Below are 16,617 nucleotides of genomic sequence, written 5' to 3' on the forward strand. Positions count from 1 at the left end.
CAGAGTCATCGGTTCACAGAATATTATCCCAAAAGTCCTGGAGGTTATCAAGATGTTTTATGGCAAGTGTTAGACAAGTCAGCAGTGGTTGGATACCATTTTTGTGCAGTCTGGATGAGTTATCGATACACACTTGGAGGAATGTTCACCACCAGGGGAGTAACTAACAACCACAGGGCCCTGGTGTAAAAATTGTCCTGGGTCCCCTGAACATCAACAGCTGGTCTGTGCTATCATTGCCCCAAACAACTTGTCTGTGCCTTCTTTGCCCCAACCCCCTTCCAACATACACTCCGGCATACATATGTAAATTACACACACTTATTCATACTCACTAACACACATGTACACATTCATTCTAACACTCCATCTGACCCCACTTACACATAGATACTCTCTCACACATGTGCTGTTTTTTCGGACCTTTTCGCTTACTTCACTTTGATGTTTAGATTCAACAGGGCTGGCAGGAATCTTGCCTGGACATTTTGTTGAAACTGAACCAAAGTATCAATTAAATATTGTTAATTGGTTGATTTAGTATTATTAAAAAAGTAGTTATTTAAAAGGGTTCTCTTTGTCTAATATCAAAATTTGTTTGATGATCTGAAACACAGCGTGACAAATAAAGCCTGAACAAGTACCACTGCTTAGTTTTTACAAAGGAAGGTGAGAGAGGGACCTAAGTTAAGAAGATATATATGTTTGTTTTTGTGATTTCCTAGTATGTTACCCTTAATCGTTTTATATGCTGGGTATTTTCTATGTCATAATATTAAGAACATAGACAGAGTTTCTGATCAAATTAATCATTATGCCTTTATTACTTGTGGCATGGCTACATTTCTGTAAAAAGAAAACTAGCCTCTGTTTTTCCTCCCTATTATAAATCAGGTCCAATTGAATAGTAACTACTTTTCTTGCAGACGTTAAAATGGTTAATACAGGAGAGATAAATGGTTCCAGTAACCTGATGGATTTTCTCGATGAGCCTATTCCAGATGTTGGCACATATGAAGATTTCCATACTATTGATTGGCTAAGGGAGAAGTCACGTGACACAGATAGGCATAGAAGGGTAAGCATAGATTTTTTTCTCTATATGTATAAAATTTTCTGTTTTGTCCCATGACCAACTCATAAATAACATAGATAGCATTAGGCCAAGTTGCTTCATGTTCTCGCGGAGTCTAGGGTTGTTACATATCTAGTAAGGTTGAAATAAGACCCTCAGAGCTTTGAACTTGTTTGTATATTGGTGATTGAATCGACTCCCCTAAAGTAAAAATATATAAATATATTTAACTCTTTATAAAATAAATCAATTGTTCTCTTTATTAATCACGTAGCTATGTAAACATTTTGCCTAAAGAACATTTCACCAAGTTATGGACAATCTCTAGTGCTTTTTAAGACAAGACCGAGATATTATTATCTAATGTATTTTGTTGCATACTAGGATCCACCTATTGTATGCTTATGGAGACAATGGAGTGTGTTTGTTTCTTATTAGACCTTGAATGCACTGAAGGTTATAGAATGAGCAAAAGATTGCAAAAGTTATGGTACTTAAATGCTTCTAGTATGAGAAACAACCAGATAAATGTTTAGATACTTTTATGTACTGGTAGATGCTTTTTTAATAATGGGTTTTGAAAGCCATAGATATTAAGAGTAGATCTACCTAAGTAGATACGATGTCCAGCTTGTGTAAGGGTTAACTTGGCTGACAAAATTTGACACAGCTTGCATTGAAATCTAAGTCATGTTTTACTGAAGGTTAGTAAACAGTGAAAGACAATCTAGAAGCTTTTGTATGTTATCCAATATTATGGTTCCTATTTGAAATAGTACATCACGTTCTTAAATTACATTTTGTACTTGACAATGTAACACGCCATAATTTTGCTTTTTAAAATTACAGGCTTCGATCAAAGTATTAAATCTATAAATGGTGACAATTATTTTCCACTGTGCAGATCACAAGCAAGAGCAAAGAATCAATATGGGAATTCATCAAAGGTCTCCTAGATGCCTGGTCAGGATGGGTTGTTATGCTCCTTATTGGACTTTTGTCAGGTGAGTACCTTTCCATAGCAAACCTGGGGACTTTCTAAGTTTGACCCAAAGTCTCTGGGTGAAGCCCTGCTCCCCTGGATCTTTGCGTGAGCTTTTTTCTCTTCAGGCACTGAAACTTTCCCATGCCTACTCCCAACGACTTACCAAAGGCTGTTTGGGGTAGCCCTGTCGCTATGAGCCACTAGCTCTGTTTAACTGTACAACTAACTAGTCCCCTTTGCAAAGCCACTCACCCAAGAGTCGTTGTAGCCCAGCATGGGAACTTCCTGGGTATGGTTTACACGTGTTCTAGAGGATCAGTGTTTTTATATTGGTGAAGCCAAGGACCTGTTGCTAAATTTTAGTAACATTTACTTTGTGTAAGGAGCGATATATATTTGGTAAGTGCCAGAGTAAAGCTGGAAAAGAACAACTGGATCATCCCATGGACTGAATGTCCAGGGCGGCCTCTAGGTTGTAAGCTTTTGAGCAGGGCACTCTTTACCTAATGCTACAACTCATTTTAGTCCGTCTATTCTACTTTTGTTATACCCATTGTATGTATGTACTGTAAGAAGCACTATGTTAATTGTCTTTTTCTTGATTCCCCCCCTCTCCTCCAAATTACTCATTTAATGTAATGCTATGTTACTGATTTAGTTCTATCAATATTTAAACTGTATATTTTGGCAAATGAGGTACATTCTGTGGTTTGAAGTATGTATCCCCATCTCTACCACCCTAACTGAGGCAATAAACCATCTCTATACTTATGGAACACAAACAGTGTTTTGGTTTATTGTTACTGATTTAATCAAATATATATATTGTATATTAAATATAGTATGTTGTTCTATAAAGCATGACCACTTGATGTCACTGTTTACTTAGTTAGGAGACAGCTGCAGAAGAAAAGAGCGAGAAACATTTAATCGTTGTGTTTCTCAAAACCTAATGCATTATTCAAGATGGTCTAGCGAGGGATCTGAGCTATCTTGACCTTCTTTGGCACAGATGACTCTCCTCAGCTGTTCCAATGATATAGACTTTATTAGTAAATTTTCAAGAATTCACCAGCGATAAGTGATGAGTCTAAACCTCAGGTTCTTCGTATTTTCAGGTACTTTAGCTGGAGTGATAGATTTAGCGGTGGACTGGATGATTGATCTGAAGGAGGGAATCTGTCTCACTGGTTTCTGGTACAGTCAGGAACAGTGTTGCTGGACATCGAGTGAAACAACTTTTGATGACCGGGACACATGCCCTCAGTGGCAGAAATGGTCTGAGCTGATGATAAGTCAGTCTGAGGTATGCATTATAAGTAAATCATCACCATATACACTGTTTGGGACGAATGTTGTTATAGTGAAATTAGACACTGCATTGTCTGGGTGCGTTTCTCATGATGTATTCTACCTAAAAAATAATATGAGATTATTGACATATTATACATGACACACCACGCAACAGACATTTGATTAAATGCATCGTAAAGGTAACACATTCTTCACTAGACATGGGCGCCGGCCAACTCTTCGTGTACGTCTTCGTGTTCGTCTTTGTGGGGGGTGGGGGGGTTCGGTTCGAGCGAATATTCGTGTACATTCTCCGTTTTCTTTTTTTCCTTCTTTTTTTGTAGAAGGAGTTAATACGGGGTTAACGCAGCACTACGCAGCAGCTTTGGCGCTTCATTGGTTGATGGCAGACAAGCCCCCTGCTGGCGACCAATAGAGTAACTCGTACAGACTTTTAAAAGCCTGGTGCTGCAACTTGGCCGGGGGGGAGACCACTGGTCCCCCTGCTGGCGACCAATGGAGTCGATCGTACAGACCTTTAACTCTTGGAGCGGGGAGACCATGGTCTCCCCAGGCTAAGTTCCACCGTCAAGAGTTAAAGGGCCGCGCGGGCGACTGTTGGTCGCCTGCAGGGGCCGCCTCTGGCATCAACCAAACGGCGAACCTATGGATTTCCACTCCTGTTAACCCCTGCAATGCTGCGTAGATACGGTAGGCTAGATGGGGAAGGGGCCAGGGAGATTAGTAAACGAAGACCAACACAAAGATTATACGTATTGTGTGTCTTCGTGTTCATATACGTTTTGCTGCCGCAATGTTCGTATGTTCGGTATTCGAGCTGAACAACGAAAACCTACCCTTCGTGTTCCTTTTCATGTTCGCCCAAATACGAATACACAAGTCTATTCTTCACATTGAAAGGTGTTTTTGATGAATGGAAAACTGTATGTGTAGATCTGTGAAACCATTTTGCTATTTTTGTACATATTTTAAATTTAAATCAACAAGTCCAAACTACCTGTTGATCCATAGATAAGCAGAATTTAACACTATATAATATTGCCTTATTATTCCCTGTAGCTAGATTTCATTGTTCAGCAGCCCTGGATTATGTATGCGTGGGCACAGATCGTTTTCTGCGGTGTTTATTAGCTGCTAAAAAAAACTCTAGCAGATATTTTTCTGCCATGCAAGCGTTTCGCTCATGTTATGGTGTGTCATACGATGATAATGTCTCCGCTTTGCGGGGTTATATGCCTAGACAGCGTGACTGACATCTGCAGACTAAACATGACAGCCCTATGATTCTCCTGTAGCCTGAATGTAGGTATAAGTCCGTCTGTTATGTTCTGAGAGTAATTAGTAGTTAGAATGACAAAAAGATGTACCTTGCTGTCTGTGATACAGCGGAACTTCGGATCAACTCAATCAAGAACCCTGGCGAGAACAAGGGGCCTTGAGTGGATATTTGATTATGCCATGTCTGCCTTTATCTAGTGAATCTGCATAGGCGAATCATTTCTTTCAAGTCAGCTCAAGAAATAGGTCTGTGTTAAACGAAGAATTATATCTGACAGTGCATGTATGCACCTGAGGTATAGGAAAGATTACTTTATACAAAACATTTGATAGCAATATAGAAAATAGGTTCTGCGTACGATATGAAAAGGAGCATGCACTATTAAGGGGGTAAATATAATAATATAATAATATCATTTCAAATGGTGCCAGGAAAAATATTTTTGCTGTGGAAAAAAGTTTTACTTCTTGCTGTGGATCAATGAGTGTTGACATAACTGCCAACCAATTAAGAATGGGCTCTTATCATATATTTTCACTTTGGCACCTGATGAAGTTTGCCTTGAGAATAAAGACTAAATGCTCCATCTAAAAAAGAGGTCCGTGAGGTCCTGAAAGTTTTTTTGTACTGGAGTTATAAAAGGTATCTACTTCAACTAAAGACTACTTTTTCTCTTGGGCTAATACTCCTATATCCATTTTTCTTACCTTCAGACTGGAAGCATGAGCTTACTTTCCAAAAGGACAGGTAGAGCTGTTCTCTAGCTTTAGTTATCAAGTTATCAGTCAAGTTAGAGCTCAACCTACTTTGCCTGGAAAAGTGATCAAGCTCACAGTCGAGTTGAGCCAATCTCTCACAATTAAACTTTGTGTCAATTTTCCCTTTTGTGAACAATTTTGGACCAGCCCTGGGAAGCAGAATGCAAGGGATCATGTAATGCAAGGTTGGGTGACCCCGCAATAAAAGCAAGGCTGTAAATAAGGGAAGGGATGAGAGGGTAAGGGGAGGGAGTATGTATGTATGTATGTTAGAATGAGAGTGTATGTATGAGTGTGTTTGTGTGATAGCATGAATGTGTATGTAGTGAGTATGTGTGTGAGCATGAGAGTGTATATGTAAATGTCCATTTCCTACCTAGGGCATCCACCTAGACTGCTTGCATGGTAAGGCTGGTCGATGAGTGCATGAAGTACAGCAATTAGTTAAACATAAATGTAAACATGATCCAGAGAATGACAGAATACATCATCTAAAGAATGGAACCTTTTTGGCTTGTCAAATATTTACAGGTATTTTCCAGTATATAATCTTGTGGGTTTTACTCTTTTACAGGGTGCCAGTGCATATATTTTAAATTATTTCCTCTACATTATGTGGGCATTAACATTTGCCTTCCTGGCAGTTTCTTTGGTGAGAGTTTTTGCACCATACGCTTGTGGATCTGGAATACCTGAGGTGAGCATTTTACTTGTGTTGATGTAAGCAATGATTATAAGTAATAAAATTGCAAATGTAACCTTTTGCTAATGTAAGGAACTATTAATTACTGAACTAATTTGCCTTCCAGATCAAAACCATACTCAGTGGATTCATAATTAGAGGCTACCTAGGAAAATGGACCCTGTTAATAAAAACAGTCACATTAGTCCTGGTGGTGTCATCGGGACTTAGTTTGGGGAAAGAAGGACCATCTGTCCACGTGGCATGCTGCTGTGGCAACTTGTTCAGCAGTCTGTTTTCCAAATATAGCAAGAATGAAGGAAAAAGAAGAGAGGTAAGTTAGGTAGGGATAAGATCACACCATTTGCCACAAACACATTTTCTTTGTCACGCTAGACAATGTGCTGCAAATCATAGTAAAACCTAAGAAGGTAGCCCACCCAGGGCAGATCTCCAAGCCGTACAGTTGAACTGGGCTGAGCTCAATTGCTTCTTTTCAGGATGCCAGTGAGGTTGAGCATTGTCCATACTTCTTTTATACAATCAGAAGCACATTCCTCCTGTCTTTGAAACTGTCACCATCACTTATTTGCTTTATACAGCTTGTGATATTAGTTTATTAATCAATTGATTAGGATATACTTAGTTCCCCACATGGAAGCTGAGAGGTGACAGTCTGCGGCAGGACAAGCGTTGCGTAATCAATTTCCATTTCTTACTCTCTCCCCTACAAAGGCAGCCCCAACCAATTCACAATAATCAGCAAACGAAAGGGCATTGATAACTTCATGAGGAGGAATAATCATGCAAGCCGTGAGAAAATAAACGTAAAAAATTGTTTTTAATAGGCGTATATGGCATATTTTATAGCTTTTGGCAAAAGATCCACATTCTATTGTATTTGTGTCTTCTAGGTACTTTCAGCGGCAGCGGCTGTTGGAGTATCTGTTGCTTTTGGAGCTCCAATCGGTGGCGTTCTTTTCAGTTTGGAAGAGGTAAGCTATTTTGAAAAATAGTCTTAGGCTATATCACTGGAATGCTTTCTTTTGTCTTTTTGGTGCTATAAATTCTGATGAAACTTTCTTGTGGTTCAGTGTATAAACATGTAAACGTGACTTCACATCAGGGGAAAACTGATCATGCTAAGTCACCTAATGCAGCGGAGGATAGCACCATTCTAGGTTGCAAGCCCAAGCTAGAGGCCCAGTAACACCACATTTGACTACCTATGGCAAGGGCAACAATGCCCAATTTCTATCCTGCCCTATGCAGATGGAATGCAAAAGGTTTCAGACAGTGGCCCAAAATCATTAAATCAGCCTGGGGGACTATTGCCAGCTTTCCCCTGGATTTGTGTTCTTAGTCATAGGACTAGATTAAACTAACCTAATGGGACAATGCCTACTTTGCTTGAAATATAGTACTCATGTGTGAGTTGTGTTAAAAGTCATGCGGATCCTACATTTATGAGCCTTTTTAAATACGTTGAATGTTAACTGCTCTGGATATTGCAGATATGTAACACCTATTTGTTTACACATAACTAAATATATAATAGTATTGCACTTATTGTCTTATGTTTTTGTAGGTGAGTTACTATTTCCCTCTAAAAACGCTATGGCGCTCATTTTTTGCTGCCCTAGTTGCTGCTTTTACACTACGATCCATTAACCCATTTGGAAACAGCCGCCTGGTTCTTTTTTATGTGGAATATCACACTCCGTGGTACATGGCTGAGTTATTTCCATTCATTCTCCTCGGAGTTTTTGGTGGTCTATGGGGGACCCTTTTCATTCGCTGTAACATTGCGTGGTGTAGGAGACGTAAGACCACCAAGCTTGGAAAGTATCCTGTGCTAGAAGTCATCGTCGTTACTGTTATCACGGCTCTCCTGGCTTACCCAAATCCTTATACGCGGAGGAGCACCAGTGAGCTCATCTCAGAGCTTTTCAATGACTGTGGAGCACTAGAGTCTTCTCAGCTCTGTGACTACATTAATGATCCCAATATGACAAGACCCGTAGATGACATTCCGGATCGACCAGCAGGCCCGGGTGTGTATACGGCAATGTGGCAGCTTGCACTGGCTCTTATTTTCAAAATTATCATCACTATATTTACATTTGGCATGAAGGTAAGACACTTTGACTCATCACTGATATTCTAAAGCATTCTTACTATCAAAGTGAATACACTATCATTGTTTTCTGAGCCAAATCCAGATTTCAGTACACAGTAGGCAGGTCATCAAAGAAGCCACCTCCAATGCTAAAACCTCGGCAACGGTGGTATTAGGCAGCCACCTTAAATACGCATAGATCTTGCTTAGACGGTTACCCACTATCTTAACATAGTTTGCCTTTTGGCAATTGCAAAGTGCTAAATATTGTTGCTTTTCAATACATTATGGTATGCTACCTATACAATACTTTTAAACATTTCAGTAGCCCAATTTGGGACACATATGTTGGGTTGGTGTGGTGAGCAGGAGCATGGAGGTATGTACTGGAACAGTTCATACCTACATTACTCTTTGGGGTGATTAGAGAAGCCCTCCAAACAGCAAATGCTGCCACCAAAAGCAGGAAAGTGAGGCAGTGACTGGAAATCATCACTGTCCCAGGAAAACCAAAAAGAAATGCCTCATACAGTCACTCCTTAAGGGTAGAGGATAGACACTGACTTATGGGGTAACAAAGGTCAGATGCTAACATTTTATTATAGGCGTGTATTTGGGATATTTGTATCACCTCTTCAGCTCCTCAACATTGTCATTCATGCTTACACGTTACAGTGTGCAGCACACACATTCTGTCCACAAAACAAAGTCATTATATTAAGCAGCTTATAACAAAACCAAGTGATTTTAAACACCAAAGTACTTAAGGAGCCAGGTCAAATAAACCCTAAACAGATCTGATATTTAAAACCACAAAACATTTTTTCAAGGTATATATTTTGTGTTGAGTCTGCAGAGTATCATATAGTTAAAACCTCTCACTTAAGGCTTTGATCTTGTTTCTTCTGTAAAGTTGAGTTTGATCTGTTTAATGTATATGCACATTGCCACTAAGTTCCAAATGACAATACAATATACCAGAGGCATTCACAAAAAAAGAATAAACTTGTAAGTTGTTTAACTGAAAAATGTTTTACAAAGAAAGAATGACAAAAAAGATGTTCTGATTCTTAAAATAGTTTTATATTATAGTGAAATACCAAACATGCTAAACATGGTAAATCACTTAAAGCAGCGCATCTTTATAAAAGTTCCCAACAAACTGCAGAATTACAGAATGCCCCCTAAAAGCAACATATAATAGTGACTCATGTGCAGTTAGCCAGAAATTGGTCCATGGGACAGGCTGCCTAACATGGTATCATTCCCTGTAACATGACAAAGGCCCCTGAAACTGTAAACCCCCTCATAAAAACTGTTAAACACCTAGTTTTGTATTATTATTATTATTATTATTATATAGTAGACTGCAACTCCCAAAATGTGACTGTGTGAATGTGTTTATTCTGCACATATTTTGTCTCATTTAAATTATTAAATTTAACCTAATTTATAGGTAAATATATATATACATACTCATCATTATATTGTGTGATGTCACCTTCCTGTCTTGCATGCACAATCTACATGTATGTACAAGGAAACCCTAGTATATTTAACCTACTGGATACATTTACTAGGGTGGGGCTTTTTAACAAATGTTTTAAATTTTTGTTATATGCCATATTTATTCTTCACATTAATTACAAAAAAAACATATTTGCATCACTTTTTCATTGTGACCTTAATAATTCTTTTATTTTGGATGTTTTTATAGATCCCCTCTGGTTTGTTTATTCCAAGTATAGCGGTTGGAGCTATAGCTGGGCGTATAGTTGGAGTTGGAGTGGAACAGCTTGCCTACCACCACCATGACTGGATCATCTTTAGGAGCTGGTGCAGACCAGGAGCTGACTGTGTCACGCCTGGGCTTTATGCTATGGTGGGAGCAGCAGCTTGTCTAGGTACTATTAAACATTTTAATTCAACATTTAAGGTGTCCTACTGCCGATAATACATAACTGTTCTCTGACAACCCTGGGAACATTGAGTGCATTCATGCTGAATTTCCAAAGAATCAGAAGAATTTTTGCTTATGAGATCACAAACCTCCCCTTCTCCAGGGTTTACTACATTGAGTAAATTTAATGGCAGCCAATAGAAAACGTGAAAAAATAGAGTCAACATTCTTACATAAAAATAACTTGCCAGTAAAATAAAATAAACATATCTCAATTTAGGCTCTTATTATTAAGACATCTTGATGTTTTACTTTTAGGTTTTTGGGAAATCTGCAATACCCTGTTAAGTCACCAGGTACAGATGTTATGGGGTGCATATTGACTAATATGTATATGCTGGCAAGCTGTGCGTAGATCACCACCTGGCTGACAAAGTCCTTGAGGAAATCACTCTAGGCCTTATATTAAACTAGTAAATGATAGTAATAAGGTACAATATTTCTATATTATACAGTGGGGCAAAAAAGTATTTAGTCAGCCACCAATTGTGCAAGTTCTCACACTTAAACAGATACTTATTTTCCACCATAATTTGCAAATAAATTCTTTAAAAATCAGACAATGTGATTTCCTGTATTCTTTCCCCCGATTCTGTCTCTCATAGTTGAAGTGTACCTATGGTGAAAATTACAGGCCTCTCTCATCTTTTTAAGTGGGAGAACTTGCACAATTGGTGGCTGACTAAATACTTTTTTGCCCCACTGTATGTATTATAACTTTTCAAATATCCTGCCTATTATCACATGGTATACGTACACACAGAAGAATGTTGTCTCTAACAGTATCTATACATCTACAGGTGGTGTCACCAGGATGACTGTTTCTTTGGTTGTGATCATGTTTGAGTTGACTGGTGGTCTGGAATACATCGTACCACTGATGGCAGCCGCAGTTACCAGTAAATGGGTAGCAGATGCATTTGGGAAGGAAGGCATTTATGAAGCCCACATTCACTTAAACGGTTATCCGTTCCTGGATGTGAGGGATGAATTCACTCACAGAACCCTGGCAACAGACGTCATGAGGCCACGTCGAGGGGAGCCATCATTGTCCGTTCTGACCCAAGACAGTATGACAGTGGAAGATGTAGAAACTTTAATCAAAGAAACAGATTATAATGGGTTTCCTGTTGTGGTATCCAGAGATTCTGAGCGCCTGATTGGCTTTGCCCAAAGAAGGGAACTCATAATTGCTATAAGTAAGTTGTTGTTGCATATACCATATTGCAGGCATTTGTGTGTGTGTGTGTTCTTGAAAGGAGTTTGATGACATGCCAAACAAATTTTGATTGTTAAACAGGAACACATCAAAATGTCAAGTGTCCTGTATTTGCATTTCTCATCATAGAACCATTGGCATATAAAGCACAAAAAAACTTTGCCTAGGATAAGCATATGGGGAAAAATTTGTATTATTTCAGAAAAGATTTTCACGAAACCTAGAAAGTAGCTATGTAGCTGCTATTTGGGGTATATAAAAAAATACAGCCTTATATTGAACATGAATATTCTTCTAAGTACGGTTGTACACCAGTTAAGTGCCAACAGGTTATATTCAAGCCCGCTCAAACTTCTACTCTCGATTCTTGGCTCATGATAACACCTACAGGGACATTTGCAAAGACTTCCCTACGCTGTCTCACGTGGCTCAAAGAGTCAAGCCTGCGGTATAGCTCAGTCCTGCCTCAAATATTAAACAGTGTTGTATAATAAATGACAGATTTGTTTTCATCACTAAAATGCCCACAATATCCCATTTACAGAGAATGCCAGACAGAGACAAGATGGAGTGGTGAGCAATTCAATAATCTATTTCACTGAAGACCCTCCAGAGTTACCCGCCAACAGCCCGCACCCTCTGAAACTGAGACGTATACTAAATCTGAGCCCATTTACGGTCACTGACCACACGCCTATGGAGACAGTAGTGGATATTTTCCGAAAACTTGGACTGAGACAATGTCTTGTAACTCGTAGCGGGTGAGTACGCTTTCTGTTTGGGACAACAAATTTGTGATCTATTGATGTGTAAAACTGTGTATAATGTCACTCCTAATGAGCTCTTTTATTCTGAAGCCATTCAGGATTATTTAGGGATGTAAATTATTTATTTAATAGCGCCTTAGACCAAGGCACTTTACAAAGGTTACAATATAGAAAGTATTACAAAATAGAAAGTTACGCACAATTTTATTGTTAAAACAGAATATGCACTTAAACATTTTTCAACCAAGCACATACTAATATACAGTATATATATATATATATATTGTGCAATGTGCATTAAAACTGCACAGTTAATGGGGAAATACGATGGGCTTGATTCAATGGGCCAGATTGGGTCAAGACGTAGTCAGAAAATAAAGAACAACCATTCTATACACATTATACAGACAACGTAGCAACAATGACCCTAACTAAAAGCAAATAAATAACCGTCCTCAGCCAAAATGCACATAAGCAGAAACCATCCATGTCACCTAATCACACCACAACTCAACCAGTTCAATCAAAGGAAAAAAGGTTGGAGTGAACAATTGACAGAGAAAATGCCGATGGGAAACTTGCAACAACCTTTCAATATAACCCCCTGCAAAGTTGTTAGACGATAGATTGTGTATGGACATTTGTTGCGCTACAACAGGAAGGTGTGGACGATATTTAGAGGGACAGAGAGTTGACACTGGAGGAATTTGTATGATGTGTGTTATGTTAAGGTTTGTATGCTACTGTTGTGATAACTATAATATTCTCAACTAGGCCAGTTTCATCCTTGAATTACGTCTTATGGAATTGAATTATATGAACATGTTTACAGTAAAACCACTTACTGAATGAAAGGTCAGAAGAAGTATGAAGGGCGACAGTCTTAAGAAATGTGCATCCAGAGTGCAAATATTTTCCAGTTATTTTTTTTGCCAAACCCATTGTTCACAATCAATAATTCAAGCAACAAACAAGATATAGTAACACAAAGGAATACTGAAAATTTTGGGATGCCAGGATGTAGTAAATGAAGGGGAGTACAACCATAATCCATCTTCAATACACTTATTTTCAAACTGTCCACTTGATGTCACTGTTGAGTTGTAATATCTACTAAAGGGCCCATATTATTTAGTGCATTTTATCATATCACCAGAATATTGAGGTACTAAAGTAGACGACAGACATTACTATGGTAACCAAAACTAGACGAGAAAAACAGCAGTTGAAAAGGGTTACAGCTGAATAATTATACCCGACTAATGAAGTTAGTGAAAGGAAGACATCAATGGAAGTAGTGTGTGCAGATTTCAGGTGTACTTAGGTAAAATACCTAAGAAAATCTACACTCAGTCTGCATTATAGCCTGAGGGGCAATGTTGTGTAGTAAGAAGCAGAACATTCTGCTATATATTCCTAAAAGGTCCTCGGGCTGCAGGCCAGACATGGGCAGGTGTGGACCATTGACCTGGCTTGCGCCAACACCTGTTTTTCCTGGCACCTGCCTGCCTTCAGTGCAGATATTATGTTACACGGGTTGCTCCAAAATTCCTGAAACTGACTCTGTCTGTGAGTTCACATGAGGAAATAGGTGGATAAAAGAATAGTGTGAAAAGGGAATATATTTTATACATTCCTTACTGATGGGATAACGCTAGCTCACTGTGTAGTTTTATATAGGGTAGGCTGCCTAATCAGCAGATGTGGATTCTTTCAGTGGACAGGATAACCCATCACACTAAAGAAGGCATGGAGAAGGCAGGATCTGGAATTCTGCCCATATATTAAAGAAACTAACCTGGAGTCCCAAGTTAGTAGCTTCACACCTGGAGACTCTGGGTGAAACCCGGCAAATGCCATACCTCCTTTTGCTATTCTTGAAACTAAGCGCCCCTATCACAATTATTTGTTCCATTACCAACTCTAGGCATAGGCATACCTGGGAACGTCTGGTCTCCGGCTACCCGGAGACTTTCCTTGCAGGACGCGGCCAGGACTGCCCGTTGACATCAGCGGGCGATCCCGTGACGTCAGGGGCGGTCCCGATGACAGCAGCGGGAAACACCCCCTTTTAAAAGGAAAATGGGCAGGGAGCTTCGGAGGATTTGGGTCTTAACCCGGAGAATCTGAGAAGCTTTGCTTCACCCGGCAATCTCTGGGTCAAAGCCGGGGAGTTCCCAGGTATGGGCATAGGCCTCATCTGGCTACAAGAGTAGAAGCCAAAACATCATGACATAAGCAGCAGAATCTGGCATTTATAGTTGTGTTGTATACACCTATGAAGAAACACACTGATTTCCTCATCTTGCATCTTCCTAATTGAGAGCACATTTTTTTTTTCCTTGAAGGAAATGTTATGGGTGGCATCGGTGGCTCCTGTCTCCATCGAGACCATAACCGGGCAACTTGCAGTCTTCCAGGCTTTGGCTGGTCGAGCACCATAATTACTGTAGATGTGCCGCAACCTGGGGGTTATTATACCAAGTCATTTTCAAGATCCACGAGCCTTGTGAATGCAATGATAATGAACATGTTATATTACGGCAGTACTTGTAAGGAAAACCATTGTGGGAATTACTGGTCTGGTTTAAATGTGTCTCAGCTGCAATCTTACACTGGTAAATGCCACAACACATTAACTTCTCAAAATATCACCGTTCTTTTGGTCACAAATCCATCCGCATTTAAATGTGAGGTTACATTTCAATTAAAAAAATATCTCATGAAGACGTCTATAGAAAATGTATGCATGACCTGCGTTCATTCTAAAGGGGGCAGCTTATAATATTGTCAGTGACTTCAGCAGCATCTGCTGCGTTTTCAGGAACCAAATGGAAATGTGACGCATTGAATTCTTTGCATCTTGCTGTTTTATGAAAGCAAAGAGACAGCCTTGGTGTGATTTAATTGGGAGCACATGCACAATAAAATGCAGTGGACTGCATTCAAAACCTGTGATTTTTACCTTGTTTATGTTATTTTTTTTTTACAGGAGGCTTCTGGGAATTATAACAAAAAAAGATGTTTTAAGGCACATGGCACAAATGGCCAATCAGGACCCCGAGTCAATTATGTTCAACTAGACTGGTAAAATAATATTCAGATGTGGATATCATTAGAATATTTCCAGTGTTCCACGTTCCTCAAGAGTGGGAATGAGCTCTCGACCACTGCTAAAGAAAGCGGATGAAAAGTCTTTGAAAGACCTTTGGCTATTGCATATCCCGACCACCATCTTGGTACAAGGATTTGTATACAAGCCGTCAAAAGGAGTGGAAACATCGAGAATATGATAAGATGATGGGGCTTTACAAATACAATGACACAGTACTGCTTAAAATAAATATATTCAGCTTTTGATCCATACGTTGGCTACAAATGCATGTGTGCAAGTGGATGTACATTTCCTAGCTTATTTATTTCTTTATTTATTATTAAGTTATATTGTAATTAAACAAGAGATAGTCAGAAATAGTGAAAGTAATGATTTGTGTTTTAGTCACTGGGATTTCAATATTCATGCATTGTGGCTGGAATGAGTGAATTTGTCAAGTTTTCTGTTGGGCATGGATGAAGATGCTATATGTCCACAGCCTACTTTGAAATGACATATAATATATATTTTTTAATTTGATCATGATTCCATTGATGCCCTCCTAGACCTGCTGTGATAGAGGCAGAGCCAACATAGGGGTAATTGGTGATATTGGATACAGTGAAAGTTATGTATGTTATGATATTAGTAAGCCATGGAATGTTTCAAACGGTGATTCTATGGTCGGATCTCCGGTACACTAAAAGAAGAAACAGAGCGCTGGGATATGACATCATATCCTGGTATGCCATATCCCCACACCTACAAAGATTTATCTTGTTTCCCCCGCAGCCTAGTCACCCTGAGCCATTATAGAATGGTCCATGTTACCACCATTATATGGTAGAGTTTGTCTAGATTAGCTCCAGGCTCATGATACAAACACATTCTTTCCAGGAGATTATATATATATATACTGTATATATATATCTGATCAGAACATGGCCTTACCAACAAAATATACCAGGAAAGCCCTAGAAACCTATATACGTTGATTGTAGAAGAGAGAAGTAGGATGGAGTAGGAAGAGTTATGTGATAAAATTATGCTTTACACAACTAAAAGGTACCTGGAACTCAAGAATTCAGGTATGTGGATTAAGCTATCCTGAAGAACTAGTACATTAAAAGTGTTTTTAAAAGACACATTGGTTCTCTTTTGCTTTTTCAAGATATGTGTCTGTTTTTCGATGTTGTGATGTTGAGCAACATGTTAAAATTAGACGCATCCTGGAAAAAACAGCTCATGTGGTCACCCTACCTGAACCATATTACACATCTGGCCCAGTTCTATAAAATTTCAATACACAATTTTGTAAAGAATCAATGATTTTCTATGCTTTACTGGTTTTTATAATTTAAAAAA

At 38.9% G+C, this 16,617-nt stretch overlaps 1 protein-coding gene across 1 annotated transcript; it reads left to right on the forward strand.

Moving 5' to 3' along the window:
- The first annotated feature begins 934 nt into the window (after window positions 1-934).
- LOC149280154 (H(+)/Cl(-) exchange transporter 4-like) lies at window positions 935-15,241 on the forward strand. Its single transcript, XM_089500775.1, has 11 exons — window positions 935-1,078; window positions 1,980-2,079; window positions 3,179-3,366; window positions 5,986-6,108; window positions 6,221-6,427; window positions 7,008-7,088; window positions 7,682-8,227; window positions 9,930-10,116; window positions 10,973-11,371; window positions 11,936-12,152; window positions 15,151-15,241. Exons 1-11 carry the CDS (start codon window positions 935-937, stop codon window positions 15,239-15,241), a joined length of 2,283 nt encoding a protein of 760 aa, XP_089356901.1.
- Window positions 15,242-16,617: the final 1,376 nt, after the last annotated feature.

This window comes from Sceloporus occidentalis, unplaced genomic scaffold (assembly GCF_023333645.1).
Source record: "Sceloporus occidentalis isolate IW3139 unplaced genomic scaffold, rSceOcc1.0.p SCAF_159, whole genome shotgun sequence".
In the NCBI taxonomy this organism is placed as follows: domain Eukaryota; kingdom Metazoa; phylum Chordata; class Lepidosauria; order Squamata; family Phrynosomatidae; genus Sceloporus; species Sceloporus occidentalis.